The sequence below is a fragment of the Spermophilus citellus genome, assembly GCF_964194105.1.
Source record: "Spermophilus citellus genome assembly, chromosome: 9".
Taxonomy (NCBI): Eukaryota; Metazoa; Chordata; class Mammalia; order Rodentia; family Sciuridae; genus Spermophilus; species Spermophilus citellus.
Genome location: NC_138191.1, coordinates 1,842,546 through 1,858,670, shown reverse-complemented (window position 1 = coordinate 1,858,670; position 16,125 = coordinate 1,842,546). Strand labels below are relative to the sequence as shown.

General features: G+C 36.7%; 1 protein-coding gene and 1 long non-coding RNA gene across 2 annotated transcripts in view; one reads left to right on the top strand and one right to left on the bottom strand.

Moving 5' to 3' along the window:
- Positions 1-9,208, top strand: part of LOC308656238 — a 182,792-nt gene extending 173,584 nt beyond the window's left edge. The window contains exon 4 of the long non-coding RNA XR_014023650.1: positions 8,165-9,208. This is a non-coding gene — a long non-coding RNA (uncharacterized lncRNA). The remainder of the gene's footprint in view (positions 1-8,164) is intronic.
- Positions 1-16,125, bottom strand: part of VPS45 (vacuolar protein sorting 45 homolog) — a 55,695-nt gene that overhangs the window by 18,623 nt on the left and 20,947 nt on the right. Inside the window, exons 11-14 of the mRNA XM_081307023.1 lie at positions 12,611-12,769; positions 12,291-12,398; positions 10,785-10,906; positions 262-393 (exon numbers count right to left, since the gene is read on the bottom strand). Coding sequence (XP_081163149.1) covers positions 262-393; positions 10,785-10,906; positions 12,291-12,398; positions 12,611-12,769 — 521 coding nt within the window. The remainder of the gene's footprint in view (positions 1-261; positions 394-10,784; positions 10,907-12,290; positions 12,399-12,610; positions 12,770-16,125) is intronic.

Below are 16,125 nucleotides of genomic sequence, written 5' to 3'. Positions count from 1 at the left end.
GAACACAGAACACACAAATTGTTGACAGCATAGGATGGTTCTCCAGGTCTTTGACCTAATAAAGTGACTGATGAACTTAAGGGACTATAGAACCTTCATCTCACAAATGATCAATTATTCTATGAACTGATGCTGCATACACAGAGCATTTGGTTAATAGGAGTTTGGTCATCACTGACCAATCTCTCCAACCTACAGGGAATTTAAGCTTTATTCTCTGGGAAAAGGGAGAGAGCCGCAGGGATGGTTGTTGTCTTTTACCTTTTTGTGTTGTGCACCGTGGTTCCTCCCAGGACGATCCTCACTCCAGGAGTGGTCCGGTTCAGGTTATAAACTGTTAGAGCCTCCTCATAGGTGGCTCCTCCAATTACAAATACAATGATATCTTGAGGTCTGAGAAAATGAAGACAGAGATAATGTCACAGGATAAGAAAAAACTAGGGCAAAGATTTGTTGTTGTTATTACATAGAGTTTTAATTTCTTAATCTTTCTTTTTTGGTGGAGGAAGCAGAATTAAAGCAGAATAGAATAAAAGGTTTAAAAAAAGTTTTAATTATCTGAAATTGGCAGGAAACAGAGCAGGAAATGCTGAATAGTGATTTGCTTTCTATGTATGAGCGGATGTCTTATAATTTCTGTGCTGTGGATTTCAGAATAGCACAATAGTGTTTGCTGGAACCAAATGCAGAAATAATCTTTCATAATCAAGAGGCTGCAGAATACCATACTGTGACATGATATCAGCACTAATTTGGACTTGTATCATGAATCTCCTTTCATGTATACCCTGTGTCAAATAGTTGGTACAGTGTTATTACAATGGCTTCTGTCCAAGGACCTCAAAGAATTTCGGAAAGTAATAGTATATTTGGACATCCATAACACTCGAACTAGAAACATTTAGTATTTTGAGTACATAAAAAGAATGTAACACATAAATTAATAGCACTTCCAAGAACTCCACCTCTTCTTAAATTTTTTGTTTTGGAATCCTTTGATAAAGCAAGAAAAAGAAACCATGGAAACAATAACAACAACAAAAAGTGGGTGTAATTTTGATACTGGACATGTTGACATATCACATATCAGCTCAGCCACTAGCTTAATTTGGGGACACTAGGTTGTTTTACTGTGTTTCAATCTATTAAAATGGCTTCATAACAAATGAATGATTCTCCTATGAGCTTCTTTTGCAGATATCAACAAACTCATATTATTACTATTAAAAAAAAGTTTTTTTGATTTTTTTTTTAAATTGTTGATGGATTTTTGGGGGAAGGAGGGCACTGGGGATTGAACTCAGGGGCACTTGACCACGGAGCCACATCTTTAGCCCTATTTTATATTTATTTAGAGACGGGGTCTCACTGAATTGCCTTGCACCTCACTGCTGCTAGATTGGCTTTGAACTCATAATACTCCTGTCTCAGACTCCTAAGCCACTGTGATTACAGGTATGGGCCACCAAACCCGGCCAATGGGTCTTTATTTCATTTATTTATTTATATGCAGGGCTGAGAATTGAACCCAGTGCCTCACACATGCCATGCTCTACCACTGAGCCACAACTCCAGTCCCTCATATTATTAATTTTTAAACTTCTAATTCTTTAAGTTTTTCTTTTGTAGCTTTTTTTTTCATTTATTTATATGTGGTGCTAAGAATGGAACCCAGTGCCTCACACAGACTAGGCAAGTGTTTTATCCCACTGAGCTATAACCCTAGCCCCTTATGTTGTTTTCTTTAAATATTTTTTTAATTACACATGGACACAATATCTTTATTTTGTTTATTTTTATGTGGTGTTGAGGATGGAACTCAGTGCCTCACATGTACGAGGCAAGCGCTCTGGGCTCCAACCCCAGCCCCCTCATGTTATTTTTTAAAGCTATTATTTGTCTTGTTTTCTTTTTCTTGTGCCATCAGATAAAATTACTTTATCTTAGAAGGAAAGCAATTTTATTAAATTACTCATTGGACACTATTTAAAACTACATCAAGCAGAAGCACCCATTTTGGAGGTTATGACATAATACTCAACCAGAAACATCTTTAAGAGACACACATGCTTATGTATAAATCTCAAATAAAACTCCAACTCTACATTTCCTTTCTGTTTGTCTCTCTCTTTCTAAGACACCTGGAAGGAATTAATTAATTAATGTAGAGGGTATTTGTTTTAGTGGAACTTCACAGAACAGAATCAGGTACTGTAGCTATTTAAGGATGTTCAGATAGTCTTCACATTGCAGAAATTTCCCAATAATGAAGAAATGCAATCAACAAGGTAGAGTCAATTATTACATTTCTATATGGATGGGACTTAAAACCATGAGACACAAAAGAACTGAATTGTAATCCTCTTGTCTCTGTCTCCAAAGTAGTGGGAATTATAAATGTGTGTCACTGTACCCAACTTCTAAATTTGCATTTTTTTTTGTACTGAGTATTGAACTCAGGGGTCCTTTACCATTGACCTATATCCTAGCCCATTTATTTTTTTTACTTTGAGACAGGGTCTTGCTAAATTGCTTAAGGCCTCACTAACTTGCTGAGACTGGCCTCAAATTTGCAATCTTCTGCTTCAGCCTCCTGAGTTACTGGGATTACAGGTATATGGCACTGACAGGACTAAGTTTACTGTTTAAGACAAAATAAACATCATTCAAGACTACCCACCTGAAACAATAGACTAGCACCATATCACTTAAAAAGTTAGACTGCTGTGTATTTATCTAAAATCATGTTTTTTTAAAAAAAATAATTGATTTTGAAAGCATAACTGCATGCACATAGTATAAAAATACAAAAGGCTACACTGAAAAATAAAGTCCTTTCTCATTTCAGTTATTTTCTTTAAATATTTTTTCTTTTGGTATTAGGGATTGAACCTAGGGGTGCTCTCCCACTGAGCTACAACCTCAGCCCTTTTTATTTATTTATTTTAATTTTGAGATAGGGTCTTCCTAAGTTGCCCAGAGTGGCCTTGAATTTGTGACCTTCCTGCCTTAGTCTCATGAGTAGCTGGGATTCCAGGCCTGGGCCATCATGCCCAGCTGTCAGCAACTTTTGATTAAGTTGATCACTGTTCCTCCTGGACGTAGTTTCTTGACTTGGTTTCCAGGATACACATTCTTTGTTTTCTCCCTACTCCGTTGGCTGTTACTTTTCAGTGTCTCTTGATGACTCTATTTCGTCTCCCTAACCTCTTAATGATATAGTGCCCAGAGTCCAGTCATTGGTTCTTCTTCCTTCCTAACCTAACATATTCCCTAGATCTGCTCTAATAGTGTGTCTACTTGCTACATATGGTTATTCAAATTTAACTTAATTAAAACAAAATAAAATAAAAATGATCAGCTCCTCAGTACCTTTAGACACATTTCAAGTGTTCAATAGCCACATATAGCTAGTGGCTACCTGCTAGGGTTTAGACATTATTTGAGGGTGTCCCCCAAGGGTTCATATCCTGAAATTTAATTCCCTTGGTGAGGGGGCTATGGCATTTAGAAGCAGGACCTCTGGGAGCTGATTAGAGTTAGATAAACTTATCAGGGTGGACTCCCATGACTGAATACTGGTGGCTAAGTAAGAAGAAAGAAGAGAGACCAGAGAATACAGACAATATATTCTCAGAAAAGGAGTATTTTATTTATTTATTTTTTGGTACTGGGGATTGAACCCAGGGACACTTAACCTCTAAGCCATATCCCCAGCCCTTTTTGATATTTTACTTAGAGACAGGGTCTCATTGAGTTGCTTACAGTCCTGCTAAATTGCTGAGGCTAAACTTAAATTCACAATTCTCCTGCCTCAGCCTCGAGTCTTTGGGATTACCACCACACTTGGAGGAGTATTTTTTTTTTTTTTTTTTTTTTTTGGTGGTGGTGCTGGGGATTGAACAGGGCCTTGTGCATTCGAGGCAAGCACTCTACCAATTGAGTGATTTGTAATAGTAAGATTCCATGTGCAATGTTCGCTGTGGTGAGGGACAACACTACTGAGGTCCATCATACGGGTTTATTTGAACACTGATGAATTACACAGATTACTGGGCTGGGGCTGGGTCTCAGTGGTAGAGCGCTTGCCTGGCGCATGTGAGGCCCTGGGTTCAATCCTCAGCACCACATAAAAAAATAAATAAAAAAATATGGGCTGGGGATGTGGCTCAAGCGGTAGCGCGCTCGCCTGGCATGCGTGCGGCCTGGGTTCGATCCTTGGCACCACATACCAACAAAGATGTTGTGTCCGCCGAGAACTAAAAAATAATAAATATTAAAAAAAAAATTCTCTCTCTCTCTCTCTCCTCTTTCACTCTCTTTAAAAAAAAAAATAAATAAATAAAGGTACTGACAACTACAACTAATCTACCTCAATCTACCTCAAGAATACAGCTGTCTGTTATGGAAAAGAAAAATGAGAACTGGGAGAGAATAACTCAAGCAGACTTCTAGAATGTTGTCCTTTAGTTGATAATTGCAGGGAGCCAGGGTATTTTTAAAGAGGGAAGAAAATGCCATGGATAGTCATCTGTGGGTGCAGGTTATACAGATGTGTGGACAAAACATAAATACTAGGATAGGGACTGAGTGCTAGGCTCAACTGCGTACCTAACAAAGGTGCCCTCGCTGCATCTGATCATGGAAACACAAAAGCACGTTTCCAGAGCCTCCTCTACGTATTCAATCTGGTCTACAGAAGAGTATCTATGAAAAAGAGTTTTTAATCTCTCTGATGTTTTTCCTTTCCACAGGAATTTTAAAGGCAGATGTTCTGATGAAGCCAATGGTAAACTATACAGCAAAATGTTTTATATGATGGTCAAAGTTAAGTGGAAAATACAAGTTCAATTCTTTGTGTACATCTTCTTGTGCTCTTTAATTCACCATAGCAACCAAAGGCATTAATTAACGCAGACAGCAAACATTGGAAAACAGCAGCCAGTTTATACTGTAGCCAGCTATACAAGGACATCCTAAGAACCCAATTTGTATCTTACTTTGTTAGAAAAATTTAAAAATTTTCATGTACAGTATTTATGTAAATAATTATTTCTGTATATGAATAAGTTAGACAGAAAAACAAACTTCAAAAGGCAATATTTTGTCTAATTTGTGAACCTTTACATTTATGTCTAAAATTCAAATTTTTAAAATACTTGCAGATGGTAAAATTCTTATGAGCATTTACTGCAGGAAAAAAAAAAGCCAGTAAAAAGGACTTCTGCCTTTATAGAAACAAAAGCAAGCGGCTGTGATAAGAGTCTGCTAAAATCATAAAACATGAAGGCATCTCCTTGAACTCTTTGACTCTGGAATGCATGATCACACAGCTCCGTCTCCCACCAAGTGAAGAGGGCACTTATTATTGTTTTTTAAATCAGGGAAAGAAGCAATTCTGGAGAGAAAAAAATTAGCCTAATAATATTACATGTGGGAATCCCATCTGTAGGATAAAGATCAAACCCAATTTATGGATGTGACTATGCTGCCAAACAGGTTAACCACTAATTTAATAGCTAAGGGCTAGGAAATTTCTACAGGTGTTCTGGCTTTATAAAGTTATATTCCTGCTACATCTCCTCTGACACTTTCCAATATTACAACACCAATAAAACCAAGATGTTCTACCATGAGATTTAAATCATTATAAAGATGACCAAAATCAATAACTTTTCTCAATGTGATGTACCAGGGCCAAGAAAGTAGATAGAACTGACAGTGGGGCCAAGTAGTTGCAAAGCCAAAATATTATGTAGAGTTAATAGCAACCTGCAAAAATCTAAATCTTCTGTAGCATCAACTAAATTTATCCTTTGGTTTAAATTTTCCAAACACAAATCTTGGCAAATCAACTGCTATACATGTCTACATGATTTACTGAACAAGTATTGAATACTTATTATTTGAAAAGTATCATGTTAACTGTTGTGAAAACTTCAAAGATTAATAAAATGTAATTCTTATTTCAATATTATAATACTTAACATAGTAGCTAATAGAAAGGATAGATATGTATATTACAATTAACTACTGTCTCAATATCCAGAGATAAGGACTACCAATAATTTCTTATTTATTCTTTTAGAAATAGTTACTGTAGGGGGCCTGGGGCTGTAGTTCAGTGGTAGAGCACTTGCCTAGCATGTGTGAGGCACTGGGTGCGATTCTCAGCACCACATACAAATAAATAAAATAAAGGTCTACCAACAACTAAAAAAAAAAAAAAAAGGAAAAAGAAAAAAAAATAGAAATAGTTACTGTAGGGAACAGTAGTTCAAGCTTGTAATCCCAGTAGCTCAGGAGGCTGAGGCAGAGGATTTCAAGTTCAAAGCCAGCCTCAGCAACTTAGTGAGGCCCTGAGCAAATCAGCAAGACCCTGTCTCTAAATAAAATATAAAAAAAGAGCTGGGGATGTGGCTGAATAAGGTTAAGTGCCCCTGGGTTCAATCCCTGGTACCAAAAAAAAGGTTACTGTATGCATACATATATGTTTGTATATGTATTATACATACATATTGCATACATATTTATTTTCAAGCATATACTTATTTTATACACACATATAGTCACATTTATGCTCACATATTTTTAAAAGGGACATAACAGCATCTTTCTTTCTATATAATAAAAAAATGTTTTGCATATCACCTCACAAAGAGTTATGCCATTTTAAAACAAGAATGCATAGTAATATACTGTAATTTAGATAACCAGCCCTTTATTAGTGGGCATTTAACTTGTTCCTAGATTTTGCTATTACAAATAATGTTTTGGTGAACAACCTTGTAAACATATTTTTGTATACCTGTGCAAGTATATTTGTAGGGTGAACTTTTAGAAGTGAAATTATCAGGAAGGAGTCTCTTCAAGTCTTCTGCAGTCTTATTTCTATGAAGCAGAGCCAGGAGGTGGTGTAGATAGTTATAGTTTCATAAACATTTCTCTGTATTCCTCCAAAATCTCTCCAATTTTAGAAGCTTGTGATTCAGTCCCACTGTTTCCTCCTGGCCTCCTTTCCTGGTCACTCTTACTCTCTAAAGTATTTAGCTCTGGCTTACTGTCCTCCTTTTTATTCCTTCTCTTTTCAAGATATTCGGTGACTCTGACATCAATGTAGATTACTCGTCTCACATCCTGGTCTCCTCCCTCACACTGATTTTTTTATTCCATCCCCTGTAATCAATCACCTACATTCTTGATTATAACCAACTCTTCATTACAAGAATCTTCAATTTAACACCTCTTTGTCTAATAACCACCTCTCAATTTTTAACTCAACTAAAAAAATGCCCTAATAACTCTGTGACTTCATCACTGATACTTTTTTCACTATCCAGTACCTTCTTTCTGTTTCCATTTTCCAAAATGCTGGCTAAACCAAACTATCTCCCTTCTTTACATTTAACCCAGAGTAACTAAAAGTTGCTGGATAAAACCACACAACCAGGCTCACTATTGTAAATTAATGACCACTAATAGGCACTCTACCTTGCCCAGAAGGTCTACTTAACATTCCCCTGACAAGTCTGATTCCTAGCCTGCAAGATGACAACTTCACAATGTTTTCTGTTTTCACCCCCTCCCTTAGCTGATAATCTGACCATCATATTTTACAGAGAAAAATCAGACAGGATGAGCCCATGTTCTCATGATCAGAACTATAAACCTAAGGTGGCTGGGTATGGTGGCACATGCCTACAATCCTAACAACTCATGAGGCTGAGGCAGGAGGATCACAAGTTCAAAGCCAGTCTCAGCAATTTAGTGAGACCTGTTTCAAAATAGAACATAAAAAGGGCTGGGGATGTGGTTCAGTGGTTGAGTGCCCTTGGGTTCAATCCCTGATACCAAACAAACAAACAAAAAATGAACTACAAACCTGGTGTAACTATACACATTGTTTTCTCTCCTGTTAAAATGAAAGTACCTTTGCCACTATCAAAGGCAATTCCTTTGTGCTCTAGATACCCTAAGGATTTTACTTCAGCAGCTCTTCTTCATCATTTATTTCTCCTCCTCTATTGGATAACTCTCAACAGATTACAAACATGCTCTGGAATCTCTCTTTTGAACTCACAATCTCTTAGATACCCTCCTATTTCTCTGTCTCCTTTATGCAAAACTTTTTTTTTTTTTTTAAGAGAGAGTATTTATTTTTTAGTTTTTGGCGGACACAACATCTTTGTTGGTATGTGGTGCTGAGAATCGAACCCGGGCCGCACGCATGCCAGGCGAACGCGCTACTGCTTGAGCCACATCCCCAGCCCTGTGCAAAACTTCTTAAAAAGTGTTACATATAAATGTCTCCATTTTATTTTATATCCTGTAAACCTAATTTGGCTTCTAACCTCACTGAAACGTAGGAATAAGAACATCAAAGACCTTCTTTATATTGCCACCTTGATAGGTTCTTTACTTCCTTTGCTTTCTTACATTCCCCGCTCACTCGATGCCTTTCTGACCATGTTCTCCTGGCCTCCCTTCTACCACTCTGGCTCCTCCTCAGTCTCTACTGCCGGCTCCTTTCCTCCAGACAGTGTGTGACCCCACTGACCTTCTTCTTCTCTCTCTCTGCTTTCTCCTTAAGTAATCTTATCTAATCCTGTGGCTTAGGTATCACTAATATCTTGTTAACTCTCAATTCAGCATGATATTTCTATTTGGTTAATAGGCATCTCCAATTAACAAGACTGAGCATTATTCTTGGCTTCTTTTACCTTTGTTCCATCAATCTATACCACTAAATAAATCTATGGATTCTATTTTCTTTCTCAGCCTCCTATCCAACTCACTTTGATTTCTGACTTTTATAGACATCTCCTCTTTCTATTTTTTGCCTTCACGAATCCATTTGCTCCACAAAGTGAACTTTTAAAACATAATTCAGTTCACACTGCTTACATGCTTCAAGTTCTTCAACGGCTTCCTATAATATATTAAAATAAAAAATTAAAAACTTTTTAACCAGGGCCTACAAGGCCCTCTGTGATCCAGCTCCTATTTATCTTCTTCAATTTCCTCCTTCCTTACTCTACTCTAGCCACACAGGGCTTCATTCTGGCTACCTACCTGCCAAGTTCTCCCTTTCTTCAAAGACTGTGATTTGGTATTGCCTCTGCTTGGGATGCTCTTTCTCCTAATCATTATGTGACTGGCTTTCTTGTGATTCAAAACTCATTTTAAGTATCACTTCCTCAGAGAGGCTCTCTCCATCTATAGTAGTTCTCCCCACTTCCACAGATATTTTGCAGCTTATTATCCTATTCACATCCTAATAGCACTTAGGTTTTTTTTACTTATTTACTCTGTCTCCTTCATTTTAGTTCCTTGAGGGCAGGTATCTTTTCTTTCCTGCCACTTCTGTATCCCTAGCATCTAAAACAGTTAACATATTGAAGGCATTAAATAAGCATCTGTATAAAAGAGTGAAGTGATTGAATTATTAACTATACACATATTTAGACTATAGTGACATGCTAACAGATGCCAACAATTGATAAATGTGTATTTTGGATGAAGAGCATTATTTTGAGCTTTGTTTGGGCATGAACCATGAAACTTAGAAAGATTTGTTGTTGTGCACTAATCATACACAATATATTCTTCCAGCCTATGGTTTCCCTCTAGCAATGAGTAGCTGATTTCTTCTTCAGCAATTCTTATATAAATATCATAGGCAAATTAATATTTTTCCTTTATTCAAATTAATTAAAAGTCTCAACAATAGAGTTAAATTTTTTTGAAAATCCTCTCAGACAAATATCTTGGATTGGTGTTCATTCTTCCCACTTAGTTGACATTTCTGAATCTTGATGCCAAGGACCTTAAACATTTATTTGAATGAATGTACTCTCTTAATTTAACATCGCCTTTCAACCTTGGATTTTAAAAAGATGATCTTCTTTCTGTTTTGTATCAATTATAGAGTTTTTTTTAAAAGGGACAGAGTGAAGAAATACATTTCATCATATAAAAGAGTCATCTCTGAACCTCAAAACATTTTCCCTTTTCAGAAATTCATTTTTAAAATACTACCCCACCCAAGACTCTTAGATTATTAGTAGCTGAAATAACAGAAGAATTATACTACTAGTATAAAATTTTCACATTAAACTGCCCGATAGAGTTCAGCTATATATAGTAGGTCCTGCATAACATGCGGTCCAAATAACAAATATAGGAATGTATTTTTAACTAGTAGAATTTGTGTATATTTAAAATTTCAGGCTGATATAAGTAAATTGTTCTGGACATATTTTATATTTATTAAAATTTATTACCTACTGGATTGAAATTACAACTAAAAGAGAGCCTATCTCTTTCTCCTTTGTAACACATGGCTTTTGTTAATTAGGTCTCTCAGGTTGTGTGCTGGCCACATTTGGCAAAGTCCAGTCCTCACCAAAAATAGTAACAACCTGCTCTGGATGGCAATCAAGCCCAGATCTATTTTTGGCTTTAATGTTTGAAACTCCAAATGCCAGATGCCATAGAACTGAACCTTACATGGCATAAGTAAACTGGTCTGCTACTAAAACACAGAATATTAAGGATCGAGACCCTCCAAAACACCCGTCTCTTTATTCCCAAGTACATAAATGTTTCAGGCTTACCAGGGAATTCATATCTAATACTCACATATGTAAAACAAAAAGAATATTAGAACTCAAGCAGAGGAAGGTGGACATGACATAACTTTGGTGTCTGTTCCTATCATTACTCTAAATGTCCTATTCTCAGAGTGTTTCTGGTTTTTATTATTAATATATTTGTTACCTTACCTGTCTCTGAGTGTGCTGGGGCCTAGATAAGGATAGAGGTTTTCCTTAAGCTTTCCTTTGATGAGATGGTCCAGGGTCTCATGTAGGAAAGGCTGATGCTGAGTATATACATTTTCTACTCCCTAAAACAGGGGAAAATGGTTCTTAGGTCATTTTGGGAAAACTAGCAATACAACAGCTTATAATACTCACATAGAAAAGGACATATACTCAATAGATATTTCCTGGGATAGATTCAAATAGGAATTTTATGATATTTAAAAAAATATTTTATTTCTTTGGGTGCACTGGCACATGCCTGTAATCCCACAGGCTTGGGAGGCTGAGGCAGGAGGATCGTGAGTTCAAAGCCAACCTCAGCAACTTAGCGAGGCCCTAAGCAACTGATCGCTACCCTGTCTAAATAAAATATAAAAAAGGCTAGGGATGTGATGAGTGATTAAGTGTCCCTGGGTTCTATCTCTGGTACCAAAAAAAAAAAAAAAAAAAAAAAAAAAGAAAAAGAAAAATATTTTACTCAAAAATTTAATCAGAAATGTTCCAATCTCGGGCTGGGGATGTGGCTCAAGCGGTAGCGCGCTCGCCTGGCATGCGTGCGGCCCAGGTTCGATCCTCAGCACCACATACCAACAAAGATGTTGTGTCCGCCGAGAACTAAAAAATAAATATTAAAAATTCTCTCTCTCTCTCCTCTCTCTCTCTCTCTTTAAAAAAAAAAAAAAAGAAATGTTCCAATCTCATAAAAATACTAAAATTAATGCTAACTATTATAAAAGAATTTTAAAACTGGAGTTGCTTAAATCTTTTATCATGTCTTTAATGATTCTTGCTCATTTTGTTGTGAAAATGTTAAATGACAAATAAAGCAAATGAAAGGAAAGAACTGTAGAAAAGGAGACTGTAAACATGGAAGAAAAAAGAAAGAAACTTCAGGAAACATGAGAAAGGCTAGCAAATTAAAACTAATTTTTTGGGCTGGGGATGTGGCTCAAGCGGTAGTGCGCTCGCCTGGCATGTGTGCAGCCCGGGTTCGATCCTCAGCACCACATACCAACAAAGATGTTGTGTCCGCCGAGAACTAAAAAATAAATATTAAAAAAAACAAACAAACTAATTTTTGGCCATTAAAAAAATTTGGTTAGTATTTTTAAAAGATCAAAAATGTTTGCTTTCTCTTTAATGTCCTTCAAAGAGAAACTATCTAAATCCCAGATTATAAACAAATATGAAAAATAGCTGTAACTAACAGAATTGTTTGTCTTTTTATTCTTGAGTACTTCCTGGAAATATCCTCAGCTATTTCCTGCTTGGCTATTTGAGCCAGTGCTGATACTACTCCAATACAGGAAAGCACTGAAAGAAAAAGCTTTCAAGAGATGGCTGATATAATTTCATTTAACTGATCTAGTACTAAACCAGCAGCACTCCTGAAGTTGAAGATCGTGTTCATGTACTTTCTGCCTTAGGGGCTTTGACCCTTTCTCAGCACAGAAGAGATGTCTATACCTTCAATCCTTTGAGGAACTGTTTGGTAATAGCCACAGCATCTTTGGGGCTAAAAAGGTCACTTCCTCTAACCCGTTTACCACCATATTCAACAACCGCTGACACGAGCTATAGAAAGAAGAAAATAGAAATTATCTTTTATTGCTTAGGGATCAGCAAGCCCATTTAATAAAAAATACCTTTATTAAGGAAATGAAGACATGACAAGACAGTATTATACAGTTCTATAAATAAAAATGGTATGATTTATCATTGGTTGGTGCTAAGAATATGACAGAACCAGTTCCTACTTATTGGGCTCAACATGTAAAATTGGTTACCTTTCGATACTTCTCAGAAACACCTTTATTCCTGAGGTCCACTATTAGTCCTGGCAGGCTGTTGCTGCTGTGCCGCTCATAGTGTAGAGCATAGAGCATCACCAGGCGAGCAGCATCAAACTCTGTCACTTTGGGGTTCTGTAGGAGCCTCTTTACATTCTGAAGGAAGAAGGAACTGATATTTATCCCCTTTCACATGAGTGATCTCTTGTATAATGGTTCAGAGTTGATGATTATTGAGTGACAGCGATGCATCTGAATTCATGAGATGACTGTGATGACAATGCCCAGGTCTCAACTATAGAAAATCAACTGCCTTTTGCTCAAGATAAGAATCAAATAAGGAAATATATTCCCATTATAATTGCTCTAGAAAAAATGAATTTAATACTGGATTGTTCCTGTTTTCTAATAACCCAAGTTATCATTTCCTTGCTGAAATAAGAACAGATACTATTTTCCACCACTTTAGTCAATACGGCACCCAGAACTGAGCAGTTGACTTGCAACGCTACTGCTTTCTCTTTGCTTTGATTAAACACTGAGACGAGTTGATAGAATTTTACATAGGACTAAACTTAATCCCCAAGAAACATCAGAAGTAACAATATGTCTCAAGATGGTAAAGCATGTAATCTCTAGATTGAGTATTTAGGATCTTAAAGTACAGATACAGACAGCAAAAGGAGCCAAAAGAAAACATGTTTAGATTTTTCCATTCTCACATTAAGGGTCTTCCATATGGTACAGATTTATATTTATTATACAGAACAAATAATTCCATTTAAGCAAAAAAAAAAAAAAAAAAAAACTTTTTAAGTCCCATCAGGCACTATGCCAGGCATTGTTAGGGAAACACAGATGAGTTAGAGTCAATTTCTGTCCTCAGCGAGTACACAGACAATGAGGTAAAGAGAGGTGAAATGAGTATAATCCATTCTGTTACAAAACATATCTAGTTAATGTACTTTAGCTTTACGAGAACAGTAAAAATGGTATGATATCAGAAGGCATGTTGAGTCACATGTAATTAATTTTTCCAGCATGGACAGGCTTCCTGATTATTAAAGAAGAAGCTTTATCAAAATTTTAAGAGAAAAAAAAAGATGACAATACTACAAAAGTATTTTTCTACAGGAAGGATCTGGTTTTAGGAGTTGCTGCACTTTCCACTGTTAAACTATCTGGAGAAGGAGCAAGTGCGAATGAAAAGGATTCAAAGACATTTCACTGTTAAAAATCAAAACAAAACAAAATGATGAGCAAAAATTGATGAATGAAGAAGGCTACCTCAAATGGTATTTTTAATTTTGATGAAATTAGTCTCCGCGAGAAGCAAATGTCTTTAAGACCTTGGATCTGTTGGTGGTGGGGGTGGGGGTTTACAGGGGATTGAACTCAGGGGCACTCCACCACTGAGCCACATCCCCAGCCCTATTTTGCATTTTATTTATAGAGAGGGTCTCACTGAGTTGCTAAGTGCCTCACTTTTGCTGAGGCTGGCTTTGAACTCACAATCCTCCTGCTTCAGCCTCCAGAGCTGCTGGGATTATAGGCATGTGCCACTGCACCCAGCAAGACCTTGGATCTTAAAGAAAACAGGAACCTCAGGAATAAGGCTTCGAATGTGGACTGGCTCAATTTCTATGTGCAAATTCCAGTGGAGATTTCCTTTGCTAGTATTTTTATTAGGATTGTCACTATTTTTATTAGTGCTCTGATTACAAAGTTATATAGATTTATTTATTTTTTTTAGATTTTTAAGTGGTCTGCTTATAACCGTATTTTCCCATAATCTGTTTATTTTTAATGCATGATTTTGTAGAAAATAAGAGTTTTCAGGAACAAATATGTGGTGTTATAACAGACATATATGTATAGAAAACAGGCTGAAAATCAGTGCCATGGGGAGGGGAGAAAAGACAAAAATAAAGTACATCTAATTGTTGAGGAAACAGGAAAGACTTCACAACGGAGGTGACATCTGCAAAAGAATCAGTAACAGGTGGAATTGGTATAAAGGAATGAAAGCAGTGTCATCCAGAGGAAAGAACGTGAGAGTGGCAAGCAACTGGCAGGGCACGGGCTTCTGAGGACATGACAACCCCGTCTGTGTGGCACTTTATAATGTATACGATGCTGTCATACACATCATTCTTTGGTGACCCACAACAACCATGTCCAACGTCTAAGAATCTCTCTGTGCACAACGAGTCGCGACGAGGATGATACGAGGATGATAATGGGAGCCTCCCCAGGAGCTCTCAAGTAGAAAGTTCTCTGAGAGGGACTCCGGTTGTGGCTTTTCTGGTTAACATTTCATTATCATCATCCTTAAGAGACTAAAAAAGGAAGACATTTCTCCTTTAGACCCACATTCATAAGAAAATTTAATTTTTTCTTCCTTTGTTGTATGTTTTCCACAGAGCAACCATGGAATATAGCTTATTTAAAATATGTACTCAAGTGTTCTACTATTTTCTATCATAATATAAAGACATGACAGGGTACAGTTTATTCTTCAAGTATTTATGTACAACTTCACATGTATTTTAATCAACTGGGCATAAATTTAAAACATTAAGAAATCCCACCTTGGAATCTCTATTGTCACTTTTCTTACAGGCACAATGTTTCATTTCCTGCCCTTGCATTCTTTCACGTATAATCTGCTCAATTTCTGGCTGACCTTTAAAACAAATCTGAGATGAGATACCCATGTAACTATAAACCCAGATAACTGGCATCAAAAAGTTAAAGACTATTTGCAGCAATCAGTTAATACCCTTCCTGCTTCCTTCCTTCCTAATTACCTTCACTTGGATCTTGACTCCGGGTTCTGTTTCCCATTTAAGAATCCACTCCTCCATTTGTGCACAATGTATCAAAATGCATTCTACTGTCCTGTATAACTCATTAGAACAGATTAAAAAATATAAAAGAATCCACTCCTATTTTCTTGAGATATGGTACTGGTATGTAGATTCTTTGACTTTGACCAGATCTGACCTAGGATTACTTTGAGTAGATTAGTTTGCCTACTTTTGAGTTCTTAGAACCCAACTCAGGGCTCAGATCCATGATCTGGCTAGACTTACCTATTTCCTCATGAGAAGAAACCTGTAGGTACAAGTTGAGTTCTTTCTTCTCTTTCAGCAATGTCAGTCCTTGAAAAAGCAGGGCTTTTTTTTTTTTGTCTGACTTGATCCCATGTTATCTTTTGATTTTAAACTATCTCCCTATGGCTACTTGACTCATCAACTTGACTGACAATGGCATATGTTATATTGAGATTCCAGAGTACTAACCAGAGAAGAGGAGGAAAAATAATTAGAGAGACTTTTAACTACAGACCTGGTATGTGCCATATGGTAGTATTTATATGTTGGAAATATAACTGAATTCTATAATAAATTTTAAAATTTCTAATTTCTCAACAAAATTTCCATAAGCTGCTATGTGTGGTGGTGCACGCCTATAATCCCAGCTATTGGTTGGGGTGCAGTGTTGAGTAG